Source organism: Melospiza georgiana, chromosome 9 (assembly GCF_028018845.1).
Source record: "Melospiza georgiana isolate bMelGeo1 chromosome 9, bMelGeo1.pri, whole genome shotgun sequence".
In the NCBI taxonomy this organism is placed as follows: Eukaryota; Metazoa; Chordata; class Aves; order Passeriformes; family Passerellidae; genus Melospiza; species Melospiza georgiana.
Window position 1 is genome coordinate 20,274,886 of NC_080438.1, and position 21,604 is coordinate 20,296,489.

A 21,604-nucleotide genomic window follows, 5' to 3' on the forward strand; every position below is an offset into this window, starting at 1 on the left:
CAGGCTGCACATCTCATGTCTGACAACAGAACAGTTGATCATAAATAACTTTTATTGCCTTTTCTGAGCAAGTTGCATTGTTTTTCCTTTGCTAAGTTGGTACCATGAGACCTAGGCTATAAAAACAATTCACACTTGTCTCTTAGGAGGAAAGGCTTACAGTCTGATTTGTCTTAATTCCTTCAAAAGGGTGTTCCATTCCACCAAATAATCTCTTGGCTCAAATAAGCTCTTGATTAACTTGAAGCCTTCCTGTGCTTATATGAACCTTTAGGAAGTGATCTGAGTAACTTTATCAATTGCAAAAGGGGAAACTCAAGTTAAAAATTTAAGAAAGCCCATGAAAGTTCAACTGCCATGGAGAAATAACTTGCCAGCATGCAATCTGAAAAGGTACCCTTAGGGCTTAAAATATGTTTCCTTGATTGCTTGAATAAAGTTAAGGAAAGGGACACCTGGTCACTTTCATGTGCCCTGTGTTTTCCTTAGAGGAAAAAAGAGAGGATTTTATTAGGTGCAGTACTGCACAATTAAAAAATAAGGCAGTTGAAAGTTTTTATTAAATCCCCATTAACTGAATCATCAGGTCTCTGGGGAGGAACAGGCTGAAATGCAATCCCCTTTTTTGCCATGTTTTATGTCTTGACACTGAAGGCGTTTTTCATAAAAACTTGTCTTGTGAGGAATCCAAGAGGATCCAGTGACACAGCACAGAGGACAAGGTTAATTAAAGGTGGCTGCAGTTGTACAAGGATGTGCTGATAGGTGCTACCCCTGCCAAGTCTGACAGTAAGGGACAGAGGGTGCATGGCTGTGCTCAGTCACTTCCTTCACCATGAGGCTGTATTTCATGTTTTATGCTGTATTTTCCATAATGTTTGTTGCTCCTAAGCTGAATTGCACAATATTGATCATGGAAAACTGAGAGTGTGGCTGTCATAGGCAGGTGTGTAATTCCTACCACAGAGATGCAGCCCAAAGCCCAGGGGATCATGGCTGTAAAGTCTCTGGTCCTATAAAAGACTTCAGTGTTTTAAGCCTGGGTTCATGGCACTTTCTCTGAAAATGTGTTCATCCTTAAGTTGTCACAAATGCAAATGTCAAGCATTGCTTTTTCACAGTTCACTAAATTAATTTATACAATGAAAATAGACTGTACTGATCTGTCTAAATTTATCTGCAGCTGACTTCACTTCCCATCACAAGGTAGCTATGACCCATCATGCAAATTAATTAAGTCTGCTCCTTGGACTATTTGTGTTTAGCAAATCAGCTAATGAATTTCCAATCTTTGCTTAAATACATTACTTATTTTGAATCCTGCTAGCAATTCTATTCAGTATGGTTCATTGGCTCAAATATGCTCATACTCATATTTTAACAATGATGGTATTCACACAGTTCAACACTGACTGTCATGAAAACAATCTAAGCCTATCTCATGAAACATACTGCTTCTCTTAATAACAAGTTTAAACTCAATAAAATAAACGTGTCTTTTTATGTTATGGAACATGCTCTGAAGCACCATCTAATAACTCAATTAATACATATTGCATATAAGCATTTGGGCAAGACAAATGCTTAGAAGATAAATTTCAAGTGAATATTATAGAAATAATTTGTTGAAGCACTGATTAGCATTAGAATGATTACATTTTAATTTTCCTCTCAGTAAGATGCTTCTAATACAAATTTTATTGCAACCTTACACTGTTGAGTTTCATGACAGGTTGTTGCTGTTGGCAACAGTCTTAATATGTTGTAGAAGGCAACAATGAGAAAATTGTATTTTTATCTATAAACATTTTAGTTGTTTTCTTTTGGTACATATTGTTACAAAGTTGATTACAACTGGATTTTACAGGTATAACATGAATTAGATGTGGAGGCATGAAAATATTAGAAATACTGTGTTTATGTTTGCTACAAGGAACTACAGTATACTGCAATATAACTAATAAGATTAGAAGACAAGAAGTGAGATCAAGACATGCTGGAATTGCAACATCTGGAAATTAAACACCTGATCTCATAAAAACCTTCATAGAACCCTCAAATCTCCTTATTATTATCAGTGCTCAAAGTAGGCACTAATTAGGTGAATGTGGCATGGCATCTGCTCATGGCTACCCAATTATTTTGGTGAGGGATTTATTAAATAGATCAGACTTTCGAGGAACTGACTGGAACTCATCCAGAATCACAAACAGTTTGTGCAAATTGCTTAGCTCTTGTCAAGCTGTTTGTCAGAGCTTGCACCTTTATGACACTTCTTTCCTCTTCCTCCTGTCCAGAATTTAAATCAGTTAGGGAATCCAGAGGAAATTATCTACACAATGTTGTACAATGGAAATGCCATTTTAGGTTTGTGATCAACCTGTTGCCTCTATGAATAAGGCTAAGCACAAAATAAATAAGTGGTGTGCCATCTAACAGAGAAAGAAAGTCATCTTTATTCTTGTGCCTCTTATCTGAAGGGTGGCCACTAGAATCCTGTGGGCTTTTTAGCTGATGCACTTCTTATAATTCTCATCATTGTCCCCAGCCCCAGCTCCCCTTGCATTCACTGCCCTCGCCCTCCCCACCTCAGTACTTCATCTTTATCTCATTTAGAACATTATCCAAAACTTCTTTTTGTGTGCTGGTTCAGAAGGCATTAATGACATCATCTACATATGTAACCCTAGTAGTTGATTTGAAAAACAACCAGGGATGCCATTGTAAAAGGAAGAAGTTGTGAAGTTACTAAGGAACACTCTTCTGCTGCCCTCAAGCAAAACATTTCTGACAGATGTTACGTATTTTCAGTGCTTTGATTTTTAGCTTCAATTCTTTTGCAGTCCTTTGTCTCTCAAAGGTTTTACTTTGAAGATATTCAAGCCTCAGTAAGCATAAATAATAAATAAACAAATAAATAAAATCCCCAAACACTTGACTTATATTCACACACCAATTATTAGGTAGGAAGTACGATCATTAATCTCACAGGACTGATTTTCTGGTGAACACCAAGGTATCACTGGAACTGAAACAGCTAACAACTGAAATTGAAAACTTACATGATTTTTGTATTAATAGTATAGCTTAGTGGACTTGCCACAGTATTTCAAGGCTAACTTGCAGATAAACTGCAAGCTGTTGGATAAGCTATATGAAGTTTCCAAATATAAAGAGATTTTTGTCCCTGATAGGGAAAATGTTTTAGGTCGGTCAAGACTGCTACAGTACCCACATCCAAACTTGAAGAATATGAAAGAGGCATCCCAATGTCAAATGCAGTACAATAAATATGGTTTTTTAAATCTTACATTAACTCACCTGCTGCAGTCTCTTTGTTTGCAAATAGTTTATTGTCAACTGCAGAACTTATGTCAGAGAACACTTCTTCTTCATCTCTGTCTGCGTCAAACTAAAAAAAAAGAAAAAAGTTGGCAATCAGGCACTGCTTACTACTTGGCTGAACATCAACATGTACTGTGACTTCTCAGCCCAAGCCTTCCTGATAGGAGCCTTTCTATCTTAAAGTTTGCTGTCCATTGCTTTAGGTATGAATCATTTAAATGTTGACTTTAATTTTGTAAAGTTTTTTCTAGGCTCTGTCTGACAGGTTTCTTTTTATGGCCAGGTGACGGTGGCAGGGGGGAAGTTCTGCTACAGTGACATGCTTGACAGTGGGTTTGTGATTTTCCTTATTGTATTTATGAATTTTTATTTATTTAGATCATCACCTATTCAGATAGATGAGCCTACTATAAATATCAATATATGGAATTTTTTGACATGTTCTAGAAATGGAGTTTGAGGGTCTGACCTAAAGACCGCTCAGAAGTTCATCCTGCAGCAGTCACCATCTGTCTGGGCAGACATTTATCTAATCTTGAGAAATTCTTCTGCCATCTAGTATTTGCCACAACTCAAAGCACTTAAAAAAAATCTACAGCAGAAATTTGTTTGTGTTTACCTACTAGAGGGATTACACTTTAATTTGTGTCAAAACTAAAGCTTATGGAAGAATAGCTCTTAAATAAAGCTGTTAATATAACAGCCGTTAATAAAATAAAAGTTCTGGACAATTCATTATCAATACACAAGGAGCAGCTTTGGAATGTCTTTGTTGAAGGAAAAGAGTGCTCCTAACGTATGCTAGGGAAGACATATATAATCTTTGTGAGTATGTGTATGCATAAAACCCAGTAAATTGCAATCAGGTTGTGTCTGATCATTATTGTGTAGGTCCCACCACACTTGAAGAGACAACAGAGTTGCTTTCTTATTAATAGCATTCCTCTGAATAATCCAGTTCACCATGAAAAAACACATGATCAATCTCAAAATGTTCTAAAGGTTCCAAGAATTTGAAACACCAACTTTCCTATTCAAAGAACACCAGCTGTGCTTCAGCATTCTGAAAAGTCTGGGCCTTGTAATGAAAGCTTATATTGTCACCCAAAGAAAACCAATTATTTGAAGCTTGCACATAGATTCAGTATTCCCCTCACAAAATGAGAATTGTAATACTCTGAGCCACAGGAAGGCAAGGTAGCTTCCATGGAAAAATTATTTTTGAAAGAAACTAAGTAACCTTGTGAGTTCTGTACTTCAATGAAATGCTAAATATTTTTAAATTAAATCCTCGGTAATTAGTGGAGGCTTGAATAAAAGATAAACGGTACTCAAACAACCCTAGTCAAAACAGCAGTAAAACTTGTATTTTTAGCAGAGCCTGTCTAAATCCAAAGGGAGCTTTCCTTACTGAAAACAAATCCCTACTTGCTTCAATACATAGCTCTTTGCAATTAAGTCCTCTAGGGTTTCTTAAGGGATGTCTCAGTTTAATTATAGTCAAGGCTTATGTTTTATAGAGGTGTAACGTTATTAAACATTAACTGTATTGTTGTCTGCATTGTTATATTCTTTACCAGCGATGCAGGAAGAAGCAAAGTGTTTCTTCCCTGTGGGCCAAAGGGGTTTGAGGTCTGACCTCACTTTATGGCATGTCCCTCCATGAGGCACTAATGGTGTTTTTATATTATGCTGTCTGTTTTGTTGGGGCAGGGAAAGATTAGGGAGGACCTCAGTGGATTAACAGCATCCCATTTGGAAACCGAGGTTTCACAAACCTTCCTAAACTATATTGGGGCGTTGTGCTTGGTTTTATTTTTTAAGTAAACGATGACTGGCTTAATGATGAATTATCTGGAAAATGTATCTCATTTTCACATAAGCATTGTGGAATTGCAGACCCTGTCACTGGCATGGTGTTATATAAAAATGATGAAAAACATTTTCTAGATTTTCTCTATTGTAAATAAGAGCCTTAGGAAATGCAGGTGGTTGTTGCTGCTGGCAGAGAGAAAATGATTATTGTTTCTAAATAAGCACCCAACAAATCCTAGCTAACAGAAGGAGCTCCACAGAAAAATTGTCTGAGTTATTGAAAATTGCAAATCTCACCAGTCCATGATGATAAATTGAGGTTTGGTAGTACCATGTATTAAGTTAAAGAAAAAAGTGCAGAATTTTTTTCCTCACATCTGTCAGGGGACAAACATCATGCAGTTAACTAGAATTTTGGGTTAGGGTGTCATTCAGCCTGGCACTGCCCCTTCAGGGTTGTTTCACCTCCAATGAAACCGCTGGTTTTTGCACGTGGTTTATCTAAAACATTCCCAAAACAGGGGGAGATGCCACCTGTTTCAAACTGGAGTACAGGAAAGCTAGTAAGACTTGCAGGAAATTCTTGTTTGTGCAGCTTGAAATAAAGTTAGAAATGGAGAAAGCATAAAAAAACCACAAGCAAACTTGTAGTTAAATAACAGTTAACATCTACAACAGTAGGTGAAAATTTCCTCTATTTTAGGACAGGATAGATGTCAATGAAAAGAAAATAAGCCATGTCCAAATTAAACATAACATAACATTGTGGTTTTTGGCACAGGGGTGCAAGCTCCTGGATGCTTGATGCAGTGCCAGTATCCACAGCTGATAAACTGGAGGGGCTTCCAGACAGGCTATAACAATGATCTTTATCCTGTATCTTTCCATGGGAATGAAAAATTTTAGAAGTTTTTATATCCAAAAGACAAAATTGTAAGATGCAAGAATGAAGAGCAAATGAGATAAATTCAGAATGGAGCAAACAGCAAAATTTATTCTTTCATCACTGTCTATACTACTTAATTTATCAGATTTTGCAATGGATTCCCCATTATTTGAAAATTTTAAATTATTCCTAAAAAGAAAAATATTAATAAAATTAAGCTAGGATCTAATTCAGGGAAGTAGCAGTATTACTCTACATAGCCAGAACGTCACTTCAGACTTCACAATCCATTAACCAGGTTCATGGAGGTGAAACACAATTGTTGTTTAGGAAGTGGAAAAATTACCCATCTATTATCACCTGCAGTGAGGAAAAATTTCTTCTTAAATAAAAAAAAAAAGGTTTATCCACAGAAAAAAGGACATGGCTTCTTGTACCACGGTTTTCCCACGCTTTTAAGAGGTATCTAGTGTAGAAGCCAGATTGCACCACTGTCCCTTAAGTGTTGGTATTTTTGGTTGAAAAGTTGGCAATCCTAGTAAAATAAGGGGAGTCATAAGATTGAGGAAGTTATAATGATTTTCAGCAGCTACAAATGCGATGAGAACACACTGTTACTATTCATCCTGATTTAGGCAGGCATTTGCTCCTGAAGGATTGAAAACAAATAAGAACTGGTTCTATTTTACCCTTGGTAATACTAAAAGGTGAAGTGAGAGACACTGTTGAGGGTTAGGTGCTGCTTTACCATTTTTGGACACCCACACAGAAATTCCTGCATTATTGCTGTTCCATCCCTAGTTTGCGTCTCTTAAGAATTACAATTGACTTGTGCAGTTACCACTGGAGAGAGTGGAAAAATCAAAAGAAAAACACCAGCAACATGGGAAAACAGCAAAGAAACATGTGAGGAAAAATATGTAAAGTAGTATAATAACCACTGGGATGGGGGGTGAGAAAAATTAGTTGAAGACTTGTATAGGGAAACCAATAAGCAGAGGCACTGAAATGAGGATGGAATGTGCAGACTGGGAGTTCAGGGAACTATTATAATACTATAAATAGTAAAACATAATATATTATATAATAAATACTATAATATAATACTATTATAAAGTATTTTTAGTGATCCACTTTAACAAAACCAAAAAAATTTTCAAAACACCACAATATGGCAGAATGAGGACATAGGGGAGAGGTATTTCTCTCTAATCCATCCTTTATTTCTAATATTTTCATTCTTATCCATCAAATACTCCAAAATCTCAGATTAATTTTTATATTGTATTTTAACACATACACAAAAAAACCTACAACTGAAATTACACTAGAGCTCACCAATGATTTTAAAAATATTATGCAATTAGCAGAGGTCACAAATTGGTATCAGACAGAAATTTAGAACAAACTGAACTGGAGATATTGACACCATTATTACAATCCTAAGGAATACTCTGGGTTATCTAAAATAAGCACCTTTTTTTTTTAACACAGGAGTTTCAAAGAGTATTCATAAATAATTGCAGAGTCCTCATATGTGTATCATTAGTTTCTCAAGTTCCACTTGTATTGAAGGATCTGCTGCTGTCAGTGTAAACAAGCATGGGGGTAAATGTTCAGCAGCCCTGAGTGGAGCTGACAGTTCTGCAGCAACTGCTGGTAGCTTTTCTGTATCCTAAACTCAGGGACTCAAAATAGGTGCAATTCAAAGCCACTCATTTTGTATTTTTCTATTCACAGACTCCTTTATACTAATTTGTCAGTCCATAAACATTGAAATTACTACAAAACACAGGCTTGGGGTTTTTTTTTAAATTCTTTTCTCTTATTTCATGCCTAAACTCAACAACTTAGTGCCATGGCACACAAGTGTGGCGGCGTTGTGGCAGTTTCCCTCCCCTCACAGTAAAACTGCAAAGCCAGCTTCCAAACTTGGAATATTGAACAGAGCAACAGCAAGGAAATGGCAACTCTCACCTGAGGAAACAACAGTAGCAGAAGTAATAGCCTGTCTTTGTACATTTATGTGGAGAAATAGCTTTTGATAGGTAGACAGAGGGAGACCTTCTGTCTTTATGCTGTGATCATTTGAGCAACACCTGACTTACAGCAGTTTGCAGCTGATAATAATGAGTGCCTCGGGCAGTGTGGTGGCAAGAGATGATGGGAAAGACACGGTGCAATTACAGGCCCTTCTAGAGCAGAAAGCAGACAAACTGAAGGAGAGTTGGATGTGACTGGGGGTGAGGGGAGAAATCAATAATTTGGTGGCGGGGTAACAGAAAATTAATGGACTTGGGAGGATGAAGCAATTGATTGTTTAATAGGGAAGCTGATGTTGCCACAGAGTGGGTTTGGAACATATACATTTTTCATAACACTAAGATGCAAAGCCTTTCTGCCTGTGCACATGTTCAGGAGCATGGTTGATTAATTTATTTTTCCCCAATAAGGATATTCATCTGGAAGGCTGGTGACCATTATGTGGAAAGCAAATGTATTGTTCTTTTATTAACACAATCATTTTTGCATCATGTTCTCCAATCCTAAGAGGGACTCTGAACTTCCAGTAGGCATTATCCTCCACCATATTTGAATCTCTAACTCTGTTAACTGAAGTCAGTTTAACATAGTCAGTAACAAACAGTTCAAATGTTTCAGCTATTTCTCTATACTACCATGACCCCTACTGTAAGTATTATAATTATCTTGGAAATCATCAGGTATCAGAACCAAATTAGGCAGCATATGCATTACTTCACATAGCATTTAAAAGGATATGATTTGCATGTGTTTGCTCTGGGTTATTTGACTTTTCAGATAAGTTACTTCTAGTAGGAACTTCTCAAGCTATAAATACAGCCAGCATCTCTGCATATAAACTCTGTGTGCATATTCACTTTGGAAATCATTGAAAACTTTCACCCTGATATGTATTACATCTGTTCAGCAGCTTCTATAGTAAAGTCGACTATGTTAATTATTTTTGAAGATTAATTGAAATCAAAGAAATGCTTTAGTATATGAACATATAGAGATCTTTTCTACCTTGGAAGTACAAACACTTTTCCTTATTTTAAAAAACATACATTCCACTGTTGGAGTTATTTTCACTATGCATTTACTTTTTAAAGGAAATTGCTTTTAAAGAGGCAAATGATATTACAAAGAAACAGAACAGTGGTGTTGAGCATGCAGACAGATCGCTTCTGAAGGGCTTGAATGGAAAACTTAATTATGGTCTGAGTTAGGAGATGCTCCATGAATTAATTTTTACTCTGTTCCTGTAGAAGCCAGGAAAACATTCAGCCTGAGGGAGAAATCATCTTACTCTCTACCTCCACTGGGTCTAGAATAAATTGTTTGATTTTTTACTTTAATGCACCTAACCCCAAAGGAAGGGGAAAGACATTACTGATTACAGAGAGTCAGGTATGACTCAAAGCTGTCCAAATCCTCACACAGCCTTAACAGCCCTCTGTGCCTTAGCTTGCCTTTCTTATTTACCAGAGCTCAGTGATGCTGCAATAATGAAGCATTAATGTAAAATTCAGTATTTGGAAATGTAGACAAAGGGCACAGAGGTACAAACAAGTGGCATGAAGATCAGTCAATAAAAGCTGTAATTGTCACTTTGCTTTATAAAGCTCAGGAACATTATAGAAAGACTTAGAATTACCCAGCACTTCCCCAGATGCCTTTGTTTTTTCTTTCCACAATAATAATGTTTGTCTTCCAATAGTTTTTCTTCCACCTTTATCTATGAAAACTCCTATGAGGCTTGGATGTGCCCTTGTTCATTGGGAATAAACCAGCTAAGGATCAGTTGCTACAGCACAATTCCCTTATTTCTTCCAGTACCCCATGAGATGAATACTGGAATATTCACATTCCCAGTGCGCCCAGTTCAGTGAAACAGCTCTGATCACCAATATGTTCATATGTTCATATAAATGCTTTCCTCAATACTTTTTTTTTGCTAATTTTGACTGCAAATGAGGCAGAATGAGCCCTATAAATAAATGACATTAACCAGTATGTTTGTGTGCAGAAAGGCTTTTCCTGATTAAAGTTTTTAAAATATATACATTTCTCCTTGCCTACAGAGCTCCTGTGTCACTCTTGTTTAAAACATAACCAAATAATTTTCTAGCATCAGCTCCCACAGCATGTACAAATCACAGACAGGCACCCTGAATAAATATACAGTGACACTGGCTTCCCCAAAAGGTCCAATGAGCAACAACTGTAATTCAAATAAGAAAACAAAAAAAACTTAGAAAAAGTCAGAAATGAAATACATTTCTTCCTATAAATACTATTTTCTTCTATTGACAGTTTGCAAATAATTTCAAAGAAAAACACTGATGCTGCTGCCAAATATAGTCAAATATTTCCCTTTCAGGATCAATAGCATTTCTCCTGTTGGCTTTTTTGGAAGAGATTTTGAAAGCAAAATACTAAAATATTGTTGTCTGGTCTTATACTATTAGATGACTTGATAACAATTATTATCACAAATATAAATTTTGCCTATGTATCATCACAATTTTCTAAGGAAGAATGCTACCATCTGAAACCTAACAAAAAAATGCCCTGAGTTAATTTCAGCTGCAAATTTAGCCAGTTATTCAAGCACGAGGACTAATGACTCAGCTGCAAGAACAAGTATAGGGTAAACCATAGGCTTAAGCATTGGATGATGTGGGTGTTTCATATGCAATATCTGCATTTAAATCAAGAAATAATGTGACATTTTTAGTTATCTAGGACCTTCGCAAGACAAATAATTTCATCTGCAACAGTTGTAGCTTTTTAAAATGGAATTTCACACTGTAAGAATGGGAATGTTTGAAAATTTTTGACTTTTCTATTTTCCTTGGAAGACAAAAATAAATTTTAATTCTCAGTTACACAGTTCCTGTGTTTTAACTAAATTCTGACCCAGAATAAGCAGCACTTCCACTGGGCATCTCTATATTAATAAATTTCATAAATGATACTGGAATCCTTGATATTAAGCCCTTCCTTGGTCATCTCAAGCTAAAAAGTACTAAATTTTCATGAAATAAAAGATTTATCTCTACAAGTAGGACTCCTCTCAAAGAGGATAATATTCAGCAGATGTCAGTCTGAGTTCAGGATGGCTCATAAAGCCCACTTCCAATTGTGCTGCTGCAGGAAGGATTTGAGTTTGTTTCCTGCAGCAAGAAGTGAGCCACTGCTATTTTAATTTCTGTACCAGAAAGTTCTGTTTTGACATCTAAATTATTGGAGCATGTTGTTTCAGAGCAAAAAGGAGACTACTTGATTTATAAATGAAAGCTGGCAAGCTGAGGAGACACTGACAGAAACGATTGCTTTAGTCATCACGGAATATGACATTCTTGCATCCAGCATGTATTTTTTGGAAACAAATGTAGGACAAAATCCCACATGATTATGTAGGCTGAAAGCATTTTTTAAATATCATAAAACACGTGGATGAAGTGGAACTGATTGACATAATTTGTTTAACTTTTTTAAAGCTTTTGACAATATTTCTTCCCAGAGGCTATTAAATGAAATACAATTTTATTGAAGCCCTAACTAATAAAATTAATTTATTTTTAAAAGCATTATAAATGTCCAAGAAATGTCTTGGCACAGGGAATGGCCAATGAGCTGGTCAGAAAACTGGAAAGCACAAATTAGAAAAATCACCTTCACTATGAAAATTAAATCTGAGAAGGGATAGGGATGTGGAAAAAAAATGCATGTAATGTGACAATAATGTGTGTTGCAGGAGAAAAATGAAAACAAAGACCCAAGAAAGATCAAAATGAAGACTCTGTAAGCTTTCTTTTATTAGAATTTCACAGCTTTTCTTCTGGCTGTTTGTTTGAGCTAAGTACTTTACAGAATGCCTGAAACTCCAATACTTGGGGTCTAATACCATAGTTAGTATTAATACATTGTTAACATATAAATAATTTATTGCAAAAGCAAGCTAAGCAACCTATATTGAGTATTCATATAACATTATCTATAAAAACTGCTATAACTGACTTTTCCTTCAATATATGCAGAAAATTAGAGCTTTTGATATTCTAAACCAGAATCCACTAGTTTACATTTACTGAACAGTAATTATTTTGTAATTGGGGATTTTCTCTGTATTAAAATAGTTTTGGCTACAGCTTTGCATCAGGGCAGCTCCTTCACCACTGCTCTGGTTTCCTGTTGGGTGAGACACACGGTGCTGCTCCTCACTCTGAGACTGTTTGTTTATTTTCAATGTGACCTGGTAAAAGAAATAATCTGTGAAGCTTCCACTTTTCCATTTGCTGCCTTGTGCTAGTATGGGTGGCTCTGGCTGTTACAATGCTTGATTGCTTTGCCTGAATAAGTTCAATCTTGCAGCTACATAGTGGCATTAATTTCTACTGGGACCCCAGCAAAATATGGGCAACAAATTACAGAATTAATTGCATTCAAAGTGTTTGTCTTTGTAATATAAACCAGCTAAAAGTACACAGAAGGTCTGCCTCTGTCAACCTTCCCCAGTGTTGTAGTAATGCCTGGGACTCAAACAGTGACTAGAAATAGTAGCTATTTAGAAAATTTAGCAACCATATGTTGTTTTTAATTTACCTTAAGATAATGAATGTGTGATTTATGTTTGTCTTTATTATTAAAATTTTACTACTGATAAAAATATTACTAAAACCATTCATGTGATCCAGAGTGAAGGGCATAGGCTGTGGACCCTGGCACTTACAGACCTTGGAAAACAGGAAGTTTAGTCTTTTGTGTTAATATATTCAGCAAATGTAAGAAGTTCTAAAAGCAATTTGTAGGGATAGAACAAGTTTATTATTAAGATTTTTGATGTTTAGTTTTGATTACTTGGATATCTTTAAGCCTTCATTTATGAAGATATCTTCCACTGCACTTTTTTTCTGTTAGAATTCTAATTAAAAATAACGCATTAAAGAAATTGAAGGTTTGTTTACCTTTGCAGTGAAAGAACTTAAAGTGGAAAAAAAGACAGTGTGAATACATCCCTTTTTTTTTTTTTTTCGCATATGAAAGGGATTGGGGGAATTTTATGTACCTATTCTCCCACGTAGTTTAAGCTGTAGGGAGATAGAAAACTAAATATTTTGAATGTTCCTTTCTCCTTCTATAATGTTTTTGTTTTCATTTTGAATAAAATTACTTGGATAATTTGACAGTAATAATATGTTTTAACAAAAAAATATTTAAATGGGTTCCCACCGAAAATCTCCTAATAAGTAATCACTAATACAATTCCAATTATCTCCTTTTGCAGATCCTAAATCTTATTAGCTTTTGTAACTCTTAGAGAATATTATATCAAAGATAATTTTTTTTTTTCACTCTATGGGTCATCATCCTCTCCAATAGGCATGATAAATGTTAAGGAGGAATTATCAATACTCACTCCATCTAAAAGTGGACTTGTGATAATTTATAGAACCAACAACAAGATTTACAGTTTTCAAGACAGTTCAGATATGCTAGTTTTTAAAATTAGTTTTCTGAAACTGTAATTCAAACAATGAATATGTTTTATACAGCCATTACTGTAGAAAGGAAACAAAATTTCCTATAGTTTGTACTATAGTGTTCTAGTTCCCAGAAGATTTTGGAAGTCAGTGTCCAAACTTCCAGAAAACTGTCATCTCTTATTTGATTCTATTAGTTTTGAGAGTAATCTCTGCTAAAATAGAAGAAAAATAATTTGGAGGCAGATCCTAATTATTTGTAAAGCTTACTCTCTATTGAAATTATGCCATGGGACATGGGGAACTGACTAAATACAAATACTTCATAAAAAAAAGATCTTGCAGACCCTTCTACACTGATCAGAACAGCCCCCATTTCTTTAAGAGCCCTTCCTTCAGTGGATCTGAGGGGGCTGCTGGCTCCTCCTCCCTGCAGTGTGGGAGCAGGAGTCTGCAGAGAGCCCATTAGCTGCTGGCTCTGCAAGCAGTCGCTGCTGCATACCAGCTAATTTAGCTCAACACTCCTCTGCCTCGTGTAATGAGGCCCTTGGTACTTCCCTGTATGTCATTTCCAGTAGGTTCCCTGCACACCCTCCTCTCAGGGCAGCACAGCTTTCTGGATACACAGATATAGTCACTGGAGAAGGCTGAGACACTCTCTGTGTGCTTGTTCTCATCCATACTCCAGTGAAGAAGTTCTCACAAGCTTCTATTCCTGATTAAGAGTTTTTTATTTGTCCTTTTTCATCCTCAAGCCAAATCATGTACTCAAAAAAGGTTAGATTTAGGCCTTGTTTCATATGGCAAATATCTGTTATCTTCTAGTCAATCTTTTTCCGAGGCATTTTTTTTAAACCAATTGGCAAAGGTCCCCATGCTTGTGTAATTCATGGGGAAAAAGGGAATCTTGCAGTTTTGCTTGAAATTTTCTCAATGTAAAAATATCAACTGTAACCTTTGACCCCAAAATATAATTGATATTTACAAAGTATGTTACCAGATTGGGGTTATAACAAACTGCTGTGCAGCCTTAACAAGAAGCTATGAAATAAATTCTTTCGAAAGTTCCCACTAAGACAAGTGGTTGTTAAGCTCAGGGTTTCAGCAGGGGCATCTTCCCAAGAAACACTGACATGGTTTCTGTTGCCAAGTGCTGACCTAACCAATGAGAAAATACCCAAATTTGTTTAACTAATTCTCTATTACAGCTACCCTACTAAATTTACTGATTTTTCTGAGGAGTGGTGTCCTGGCTGTAGTTCAAGGATATAATGAATAGTCCTTAAAACCAAGCTCATTTCAGAATTCACATGGCTCCTGACCCTGTTTCTAAAGATCAAGAGATATGACGGAACATGAAATGCATAAATGAAGAAAACCCTCTGTTCACAGTACTGGAACTGAGCTCATTTGTGTCTTGCACCCCATGAACAGGGTCAGAGATGAAAGCTAAAGTACCCACAAAACCTGTAATGGCCATTGCAGCAGACTGAGGCAACACAGAGGCAGACAGAGAGCAGACAGAATGTTCTTGCAAAAGAAACAGAAATTACCTGCCTTGGGGTGATGTGAATCTGTATTATGTAGAATCTATCAGGTGAAATTCTTGCAGTAAGGTGCAGACACAAGAGGATTGCTGGATATTTTTTTCCAATGTCTTAGGGACCAATACATTTAATAAGCAACTTGACCAAGAGCTGTATTGCCCACATTCTAGGTTCCCTTTTAGTAAGGACTCTGCATTTACAGAGAAGTCTGTTCTTTTCAACAAAGCAGACCAAAAAAGCCCAGAAGGAACCTAGGAACATGGCAGGAACCTAGGAAAGTATATTTTCAAATTGCCTAATTGGCATCTTGCAGTGGTAAGAGAGGGAGATGACCTTGGCATTAGAAAAACTACAGTGTTACCAAAATACAATGGATGTTATAATACAAGAAAAGATGAGACCTGGCATGCTATACAGAGCAGAGAATTTTGAAGTACTGGTATTGAAAACATGAATGTGGAGCTTCAATTTGACATTCTGATTAAAGACAGGAAGTAAAATTCAGTGGAGTACGTAACGAAGAAATGTTAAGATTTTCCTAAAAACAATGTAGTTTTAGCAATTTTTTTTAGCAAAACTGATCAAGGGGTAGCATATTTATGAACAATCCTAGATATAAATAACTGATCGTAGCAAGTTACAGTGAAAAGATGTCACATTTTGTGCATTAATTCTTCATTTCTTTTACTGTGACTGGTTTGACTGACTGTTGGCACAAAAAGAGATGAACAGTTGAGAATGGGGACAGCAGCTCTTCCTTCACAGAAAATGACAATAATTTTGACTTCAGTGTTATAGCTGTTCTTGTGAGGCTTCTTTTCCTGATGTATTATTTAAGTAGATTGCTGAATTGCAGAATGTGATATGGTGACAACAAAGTAAACACATAGTTGTATTCACTGGCCATTAATGAAACAAACTGCAGTACTATGTAAGATGGAAAGATACATTCCAGTGTTAACCCTGGAAGTAATAAAGATGATAACTGAGCTGAAGGATACAGAGGCATATATAGTTATAGTAAAGACAAACCACACAAGATTCACAAGAGAGTCTGTAGATTGGAAAAAATATCGCTTCTCTGCGAAGACTTTTTGTATTGAATCAGGAATATTTAGGTTATTTCTACATGGTAAAAAGTGATGCTGTGCAAAGATGTTCATGCTAATACTAAATGATGTACCACAGTTAAAAGAAACACAAAATAGCCATATTAGTTGTTTTCTGATGTGTAAGTATCAGAATGTAAGGAGCAAGGATATATTACTTCAGTGAAATGCTGAGTTGACACAACAGTGGTGTTTTCCTAATTAGGAAGCATTTCATACAGTTTTTCAAAGCACTGTTTGGTAGATATTCTGTAACTGCATTAGAAAAAATAAAAAGTCTTTCAAACAGCTATCAGAAATGCTCAAAAGGAAATTCTGCAATGGGGAGAATGCCCTAGGGGAAGGCTGTAGTTCTCACTTCAGTGCTGTCTAGTGCAGTGTGTACCCTGAGTCACACAATGGATGAGTAACTTTGCAGCTTTCTCAGTTCTCCACTAACACTGTAGCTGCAGCTAACCCTGTTAAGCCTAAATAAGACTCCAGAATACAGGAGTAAGCCCATAATGTTAAGAGCATCAGACTTTCTGCTGACACTTAAATGGCTTCCATCATTACAACACCTGAGCATTCACAAATCTGAATGCATGTATCTTTATGACACAATAAAACACAAAAACATTTTAGGTCTCACTCTCTTTCAGGGTACATCTACAGGAAAGAAAGAACAGGAGCAAATGCTCAAATAATCCCTGAATGGTACTAGATTGGATTACTAGAGGCCAGTTCACTCAGTCTCATTTTGCCCTTTGAATCAAAGCTGAGAATACTATGGCAGAAAAAACGTTCAGTTGCCACTTGCATAAGGAAATAGAAAGAGCTAACAACAGCTAATGACAGCAACTTAGATGCTATAAGCAATGATAGATTCAGAAAATAAGGATGTTAAACACTGGGACTGTAGAGCACAAGCTATCAGATGTAGTAACATTTTTATAGGACTGTGAGTATGAGAGCTGAAAGACTGTCTTGATTCTACTGAAGTAGCAACTTTCATGAGCTAATATGCAAATTTTCTCCACCAAATGGCAACAGAGTGGCTTTGCCATAAAATCATGAAGTCACTGACGATGAATTTTTCACTGGTGGAAATATCCACTGGTGGCAATTAGAGCTGGAAATCACTAATGGAACTTTGGGTAAGAAATTGGTTTTTATTGTTTACAGCAATGCACGGCTGAAATGCAGCTTTGGTTTTTCAGCTGGATGTTCACAAAATCAGCTGTGGTTCAGGATAGGAAAATTTGCTTATGCATGATAAATATTCCTGATTCAATACAAAAGGTCTTCTCAGAGAAGAGATATTTTTTCCAATCTAGTTTCTTAATATATCTCATCTAAATAAGAAAAATTAATCTTCTTTAAGCATCACTTTAACTACAAGAACAAAATGAGAAGCTGCTATTTACCCAAAGGACACAGCTTAATTACCTTAAGATGAACTGTTTAAAATAACTTGAAGAATATTTAGGACATGTTATTTTAAACATCTCCTACAGTTCATTCCTCTGCATGATAACTTGGCTTAATTACTTATCTCAGTTTTAGTTTCAGATCTGTAAAAAACGGTCTGTTAATTTTAAACATGTATCAGCTTTCACAGTGCCAGAAATGGATAAAATCTGGGATAGTATGGTTGTCAAAGCCAACATTCCCTCTCTCTTTCTGGAGTTCCTAAATCAGCTTGGCCCATGCACTCATCACTGTCTAATTCTATAGCCAGACTGGTCAAAGTTTGTTTCTTTTTTTTTTCCAAAGTCATCTGCTTCATTCAAGTCACTGGGTGTACAAAAGGCAGGGCAGGTTTCAAATAGCTGGTTGCTGTTTAAATTATCATACTTCCAAAGTTAGAAGAGAACATAGTATTGCACTGATACTATTCACCTCAGCAAAGAATTTCTGCCCTCAAGTTTTCTCTGCATGCTTCTATGTACACAGATGGCAAGTTTCCATCCTTGGTCATTCTCTGGCAGACATTGGTATGTCTGATATACTTGTTGACATAAAGCATAAAATGGGAGACTGAAAATATTTTGAAACTTGGAAGTGTTTATGGTGTACATGCTTCTATATATGCACAAATTACTCATCTATCATTCCCATATAAAATGTGCATATATTTACAAACAGTTTGTTTACACTCATTTCTAGATAAAATTCATTTATGGACCTTCTTTGTATGTTCCTCAAAATCTGGCAAAACAGTAACACATAAATAATGCTGAGACGCAGTGTAAAACCAAACAGTGATTAGAACATGGGAAACTTGATCTCTAGTTCAGCAGTTTCACAGGAAACAGCTCCAGGTTCTTGCTCTTAGCCCAGTTTTTCTGCAGAAGGGCTGTCAAATATAGAAGAGACGCAGAAAAACCTTAATTTTCAGTGACTTTCTGTGACTGCAAAGCTCTGGTTACTTGTTTTAGGCTTCAGCTTACCTTTCACTGCTTTGAATCACAAAAAATGAATATGTGATTGTCCTTATTTCCCATCCCACCTCTAATTTTCCCTCTACATAAATTTTAAAATTATTATATAACCATATACATTCATGGAGCTAGATAAAGATTTACCATACAATACAACAGAGGGAGACTCCTGAATCTCAAACAAAACTTGTGGTCTCAAGGTTCCCACAAACAGCTGCCTACATTCCTTGTTTAATTTGAAAAGGTCCTAAAACATTGAAGGTTTGCTCCAGATGCTCCAGACTGTCTGGGCTCCTCTTTGCATGTCTACTTGGTCATGCCCAAGAAGCCAGAAATACTCTGAAGATCCTATGTAGTAGTCAGGTTAAAAACACATAAAAAATTTTCATTAAAGACTGCTTATGGCTGCTGTATTTTTAAAACTACTGAGAGGTTTCTGAAAATATTTTGTTGGCATTGGGCCAATTAATAGGAAATCTCAGCTCAGTTTCCTCTAGAAAACAAAGCAGTTCAAATCCCCATCTGTGACCTGTGGGGAGAACGGCCACGTTCAGATACCAATGGGGCTACATTTGAGGGAAACCATTCCTGCCAAGTCTGTATCACTTTGCAGCCGAGGACGCAAGATCCAGGCATCAGATGGCACGTAAATGAGATTCTGAGCCTGCAGCAGGGAGGTGAGAGCACACGGGGGAGGTGGTGGCTAACAGTCCCTATTCCTAGCAGCACTCCAGGGAAGGAGCAGTGGGATTTTTAAAATTCTCTTTTTAATGATTGTTTAATGCAAAGGCTGAACAGATGCGCGCAAATATCGGCACCGGCAAAACAAAGGCATCTACTCATCCTGTGCTCTGCCAAACCAAATGCATGTTCCTCCACTGAGGAGAAGATTCTCTGAGCTGGATTCTGGTTTGGAAGACTTGCCTGGCAGAGGCTACCATTAGGACCTGGAAAGCAGGGTGAGAGTTCCTATGAAGCCTTTCAGAAGAGTTTGCTATCAGTGAGATTTGAATAGACCTTGGGAGCTGCTTAAAGGATGGCAGGATCCACATTTCTCTAGGGATAGGCTTAAAATTAAATGAAGAATGAGTAAGTGCAAGTCTTTTGGAATCAGCATTCAGAAGCAAACAAATAAAAAGCCCAAACCAGCATCTCAAGTTGGGCAGCTGTATGATAACAGAGAAACTTTAGAAATAAACTGTATCTTCAGCAGCATTTTGATAAGTCACAGCCTTTAAATAAAGTTCATGTCAGTGTGCAAGTTCTATAGTAAAACTCTTTTTTTAACCAAAATAAGAGAAACAATTTATATAACACAGTTCCATGGGGAATTTTTCTGTGACAGTTGACAGCCATTAGGCCTGTTTGATGCTTATGAGAGCAGACAGCTACTTCCCTCACCCGCAACTGTTTAACTTCTAAATTTGTGCTCAGAATCCATTTCCAGCTTCAGCTACTTTTTCTGGGTTCTCTTTACTTCTCTGACTAATCTGAATGTCATTTTAATGTTTTCATAAGCATGGCAAATTCCCTAAAAGGACAAGTGGAACAATGAAGATATCAGAGAAATCCGGATTTCCTGGATACCATGGGATGCTGTCTTGTTCTGGCTGTTTAAATAAGGACCAGAGTCTTCTTTAATGTTTAGTCTTTTTGTCTCACTACAGCCAGTCTTTTATTTTTTCCCCTTAAATGCACACAGACTTATTAATGTATCAAGGTTGACATTGCAGCTCTAGGATTATGTAGATTCACTGTCAATGAGGCAGACTGGACCAAATCCCGCCTCCAGTCAGAGAAACTTCTACTGCTACAACAATGAGCTCTGCAAACTTTTTTCTGTCTAGACCAAGAGATATGTTCTACAAAGAACAGCTAAGCTCTCTGAGAGCAGATTTAATAACTGTTGGCCAAAAAATTTTTGCAACCAGTGATCTCCTCTCCGAGAACTACATCATTATCTATAGTGGATTACAGTCCACATAAATTGGAGATTTGGAAATCTGTGTCCAGAACTGAAGTTCTCTGCTGAACATTAGAGTACTTGAGGTCACCTATGTACCTACATGTCCTCCCTCTTACAACTTAATCAAACTAGTATCTCCCCATCACCACCAGGTAATTTGTGTGCAGTTATTTTCTAGGTAAACAATACATAATGTTTTAACATTTGTTAAAAGTTCCTGAAACAGTAAATGGCAGCATATGCATCTATTTACATACTCCCTGTCCAATATTGTGTTGTTATACTCTTGGTAACTTCTGAATTTAAATTTGAGTTAAGTCAGGTTCTCATTTGTTAGATTACTGACAGATTGTTAAAATGAATTTTAAACACAGACTGTGTGTTCATGAAAATATCACATATTTACTTCTGTTAATTATAATGAACTTTACATATCATTATCTCAAAGAGAGAGTTTTTCAGAAAGGACAGAGCTGCATTTCCCTATTTCTTAGAAGTATCGTAGGTGGGAGCCTCACCCCTTTCCTTAAAAACAGAAATCAGGATCAGACTGTGAGAGCAGGTACCAGGCAGAGACTGAGAACATAAGGCATACAGAGCACCAAACCAGAACAACCTGGGTACTGTAGCAAATTATTACAGATCATGTGAAAAAAAAAAATAAAAAAATGAAGGGGAACACTTACACCAAAGAAACCTAACCAGTAAGAGCTGAAATGAAGAATGTGACTCTCAATTCTATTAACTAAAGTATGTTAAAAGCAGTATGAAATAACTGTTGGAGCATGAAAATGAATCTTCTCTGGGAATTTAGATTTTTATTTCTTGCTCATAAAGTGTCTAACAGTAGATTATAATTATATATATAATGCCTGCATATTAATAATATTCAGTGATATTTCAGTGAATTTTTCTTTTCTTTTTTGGTCTGTTATTGATGAAGAACAACATATTTATTGAGTAGATGTATAAAATATGAGCTGTGATTCTAAAATTATAACA

The 21,604-nt window shown here is 36.4% G+C and overlaps 1 protein-coding gene across 2 annotated transcripts in view; it reads right to left on the minus strand.

Annotated features, from left to right (window-relative positions):
• The window catches only part of AK5 (adenylate kinase 5), a 98,951-nt gene that overhangs the window by 40,830 nt on the left and 36,517 nt on the right, over window positions 1-21,604 (minus strand). For both annotated transcript variants that reach the window (XM_058029752.1, XM_058029754.1), the window contains exon 7: window positions 3,322-3,412. In XM_058029752.1, the coding sequence (XP_057885735.1) occupies window positions 3,322-3,412 (91 nt within the window). The remainder of the gene's footprint in view (window positions 1-3,321; window positions 3,413-21,604) is intronic.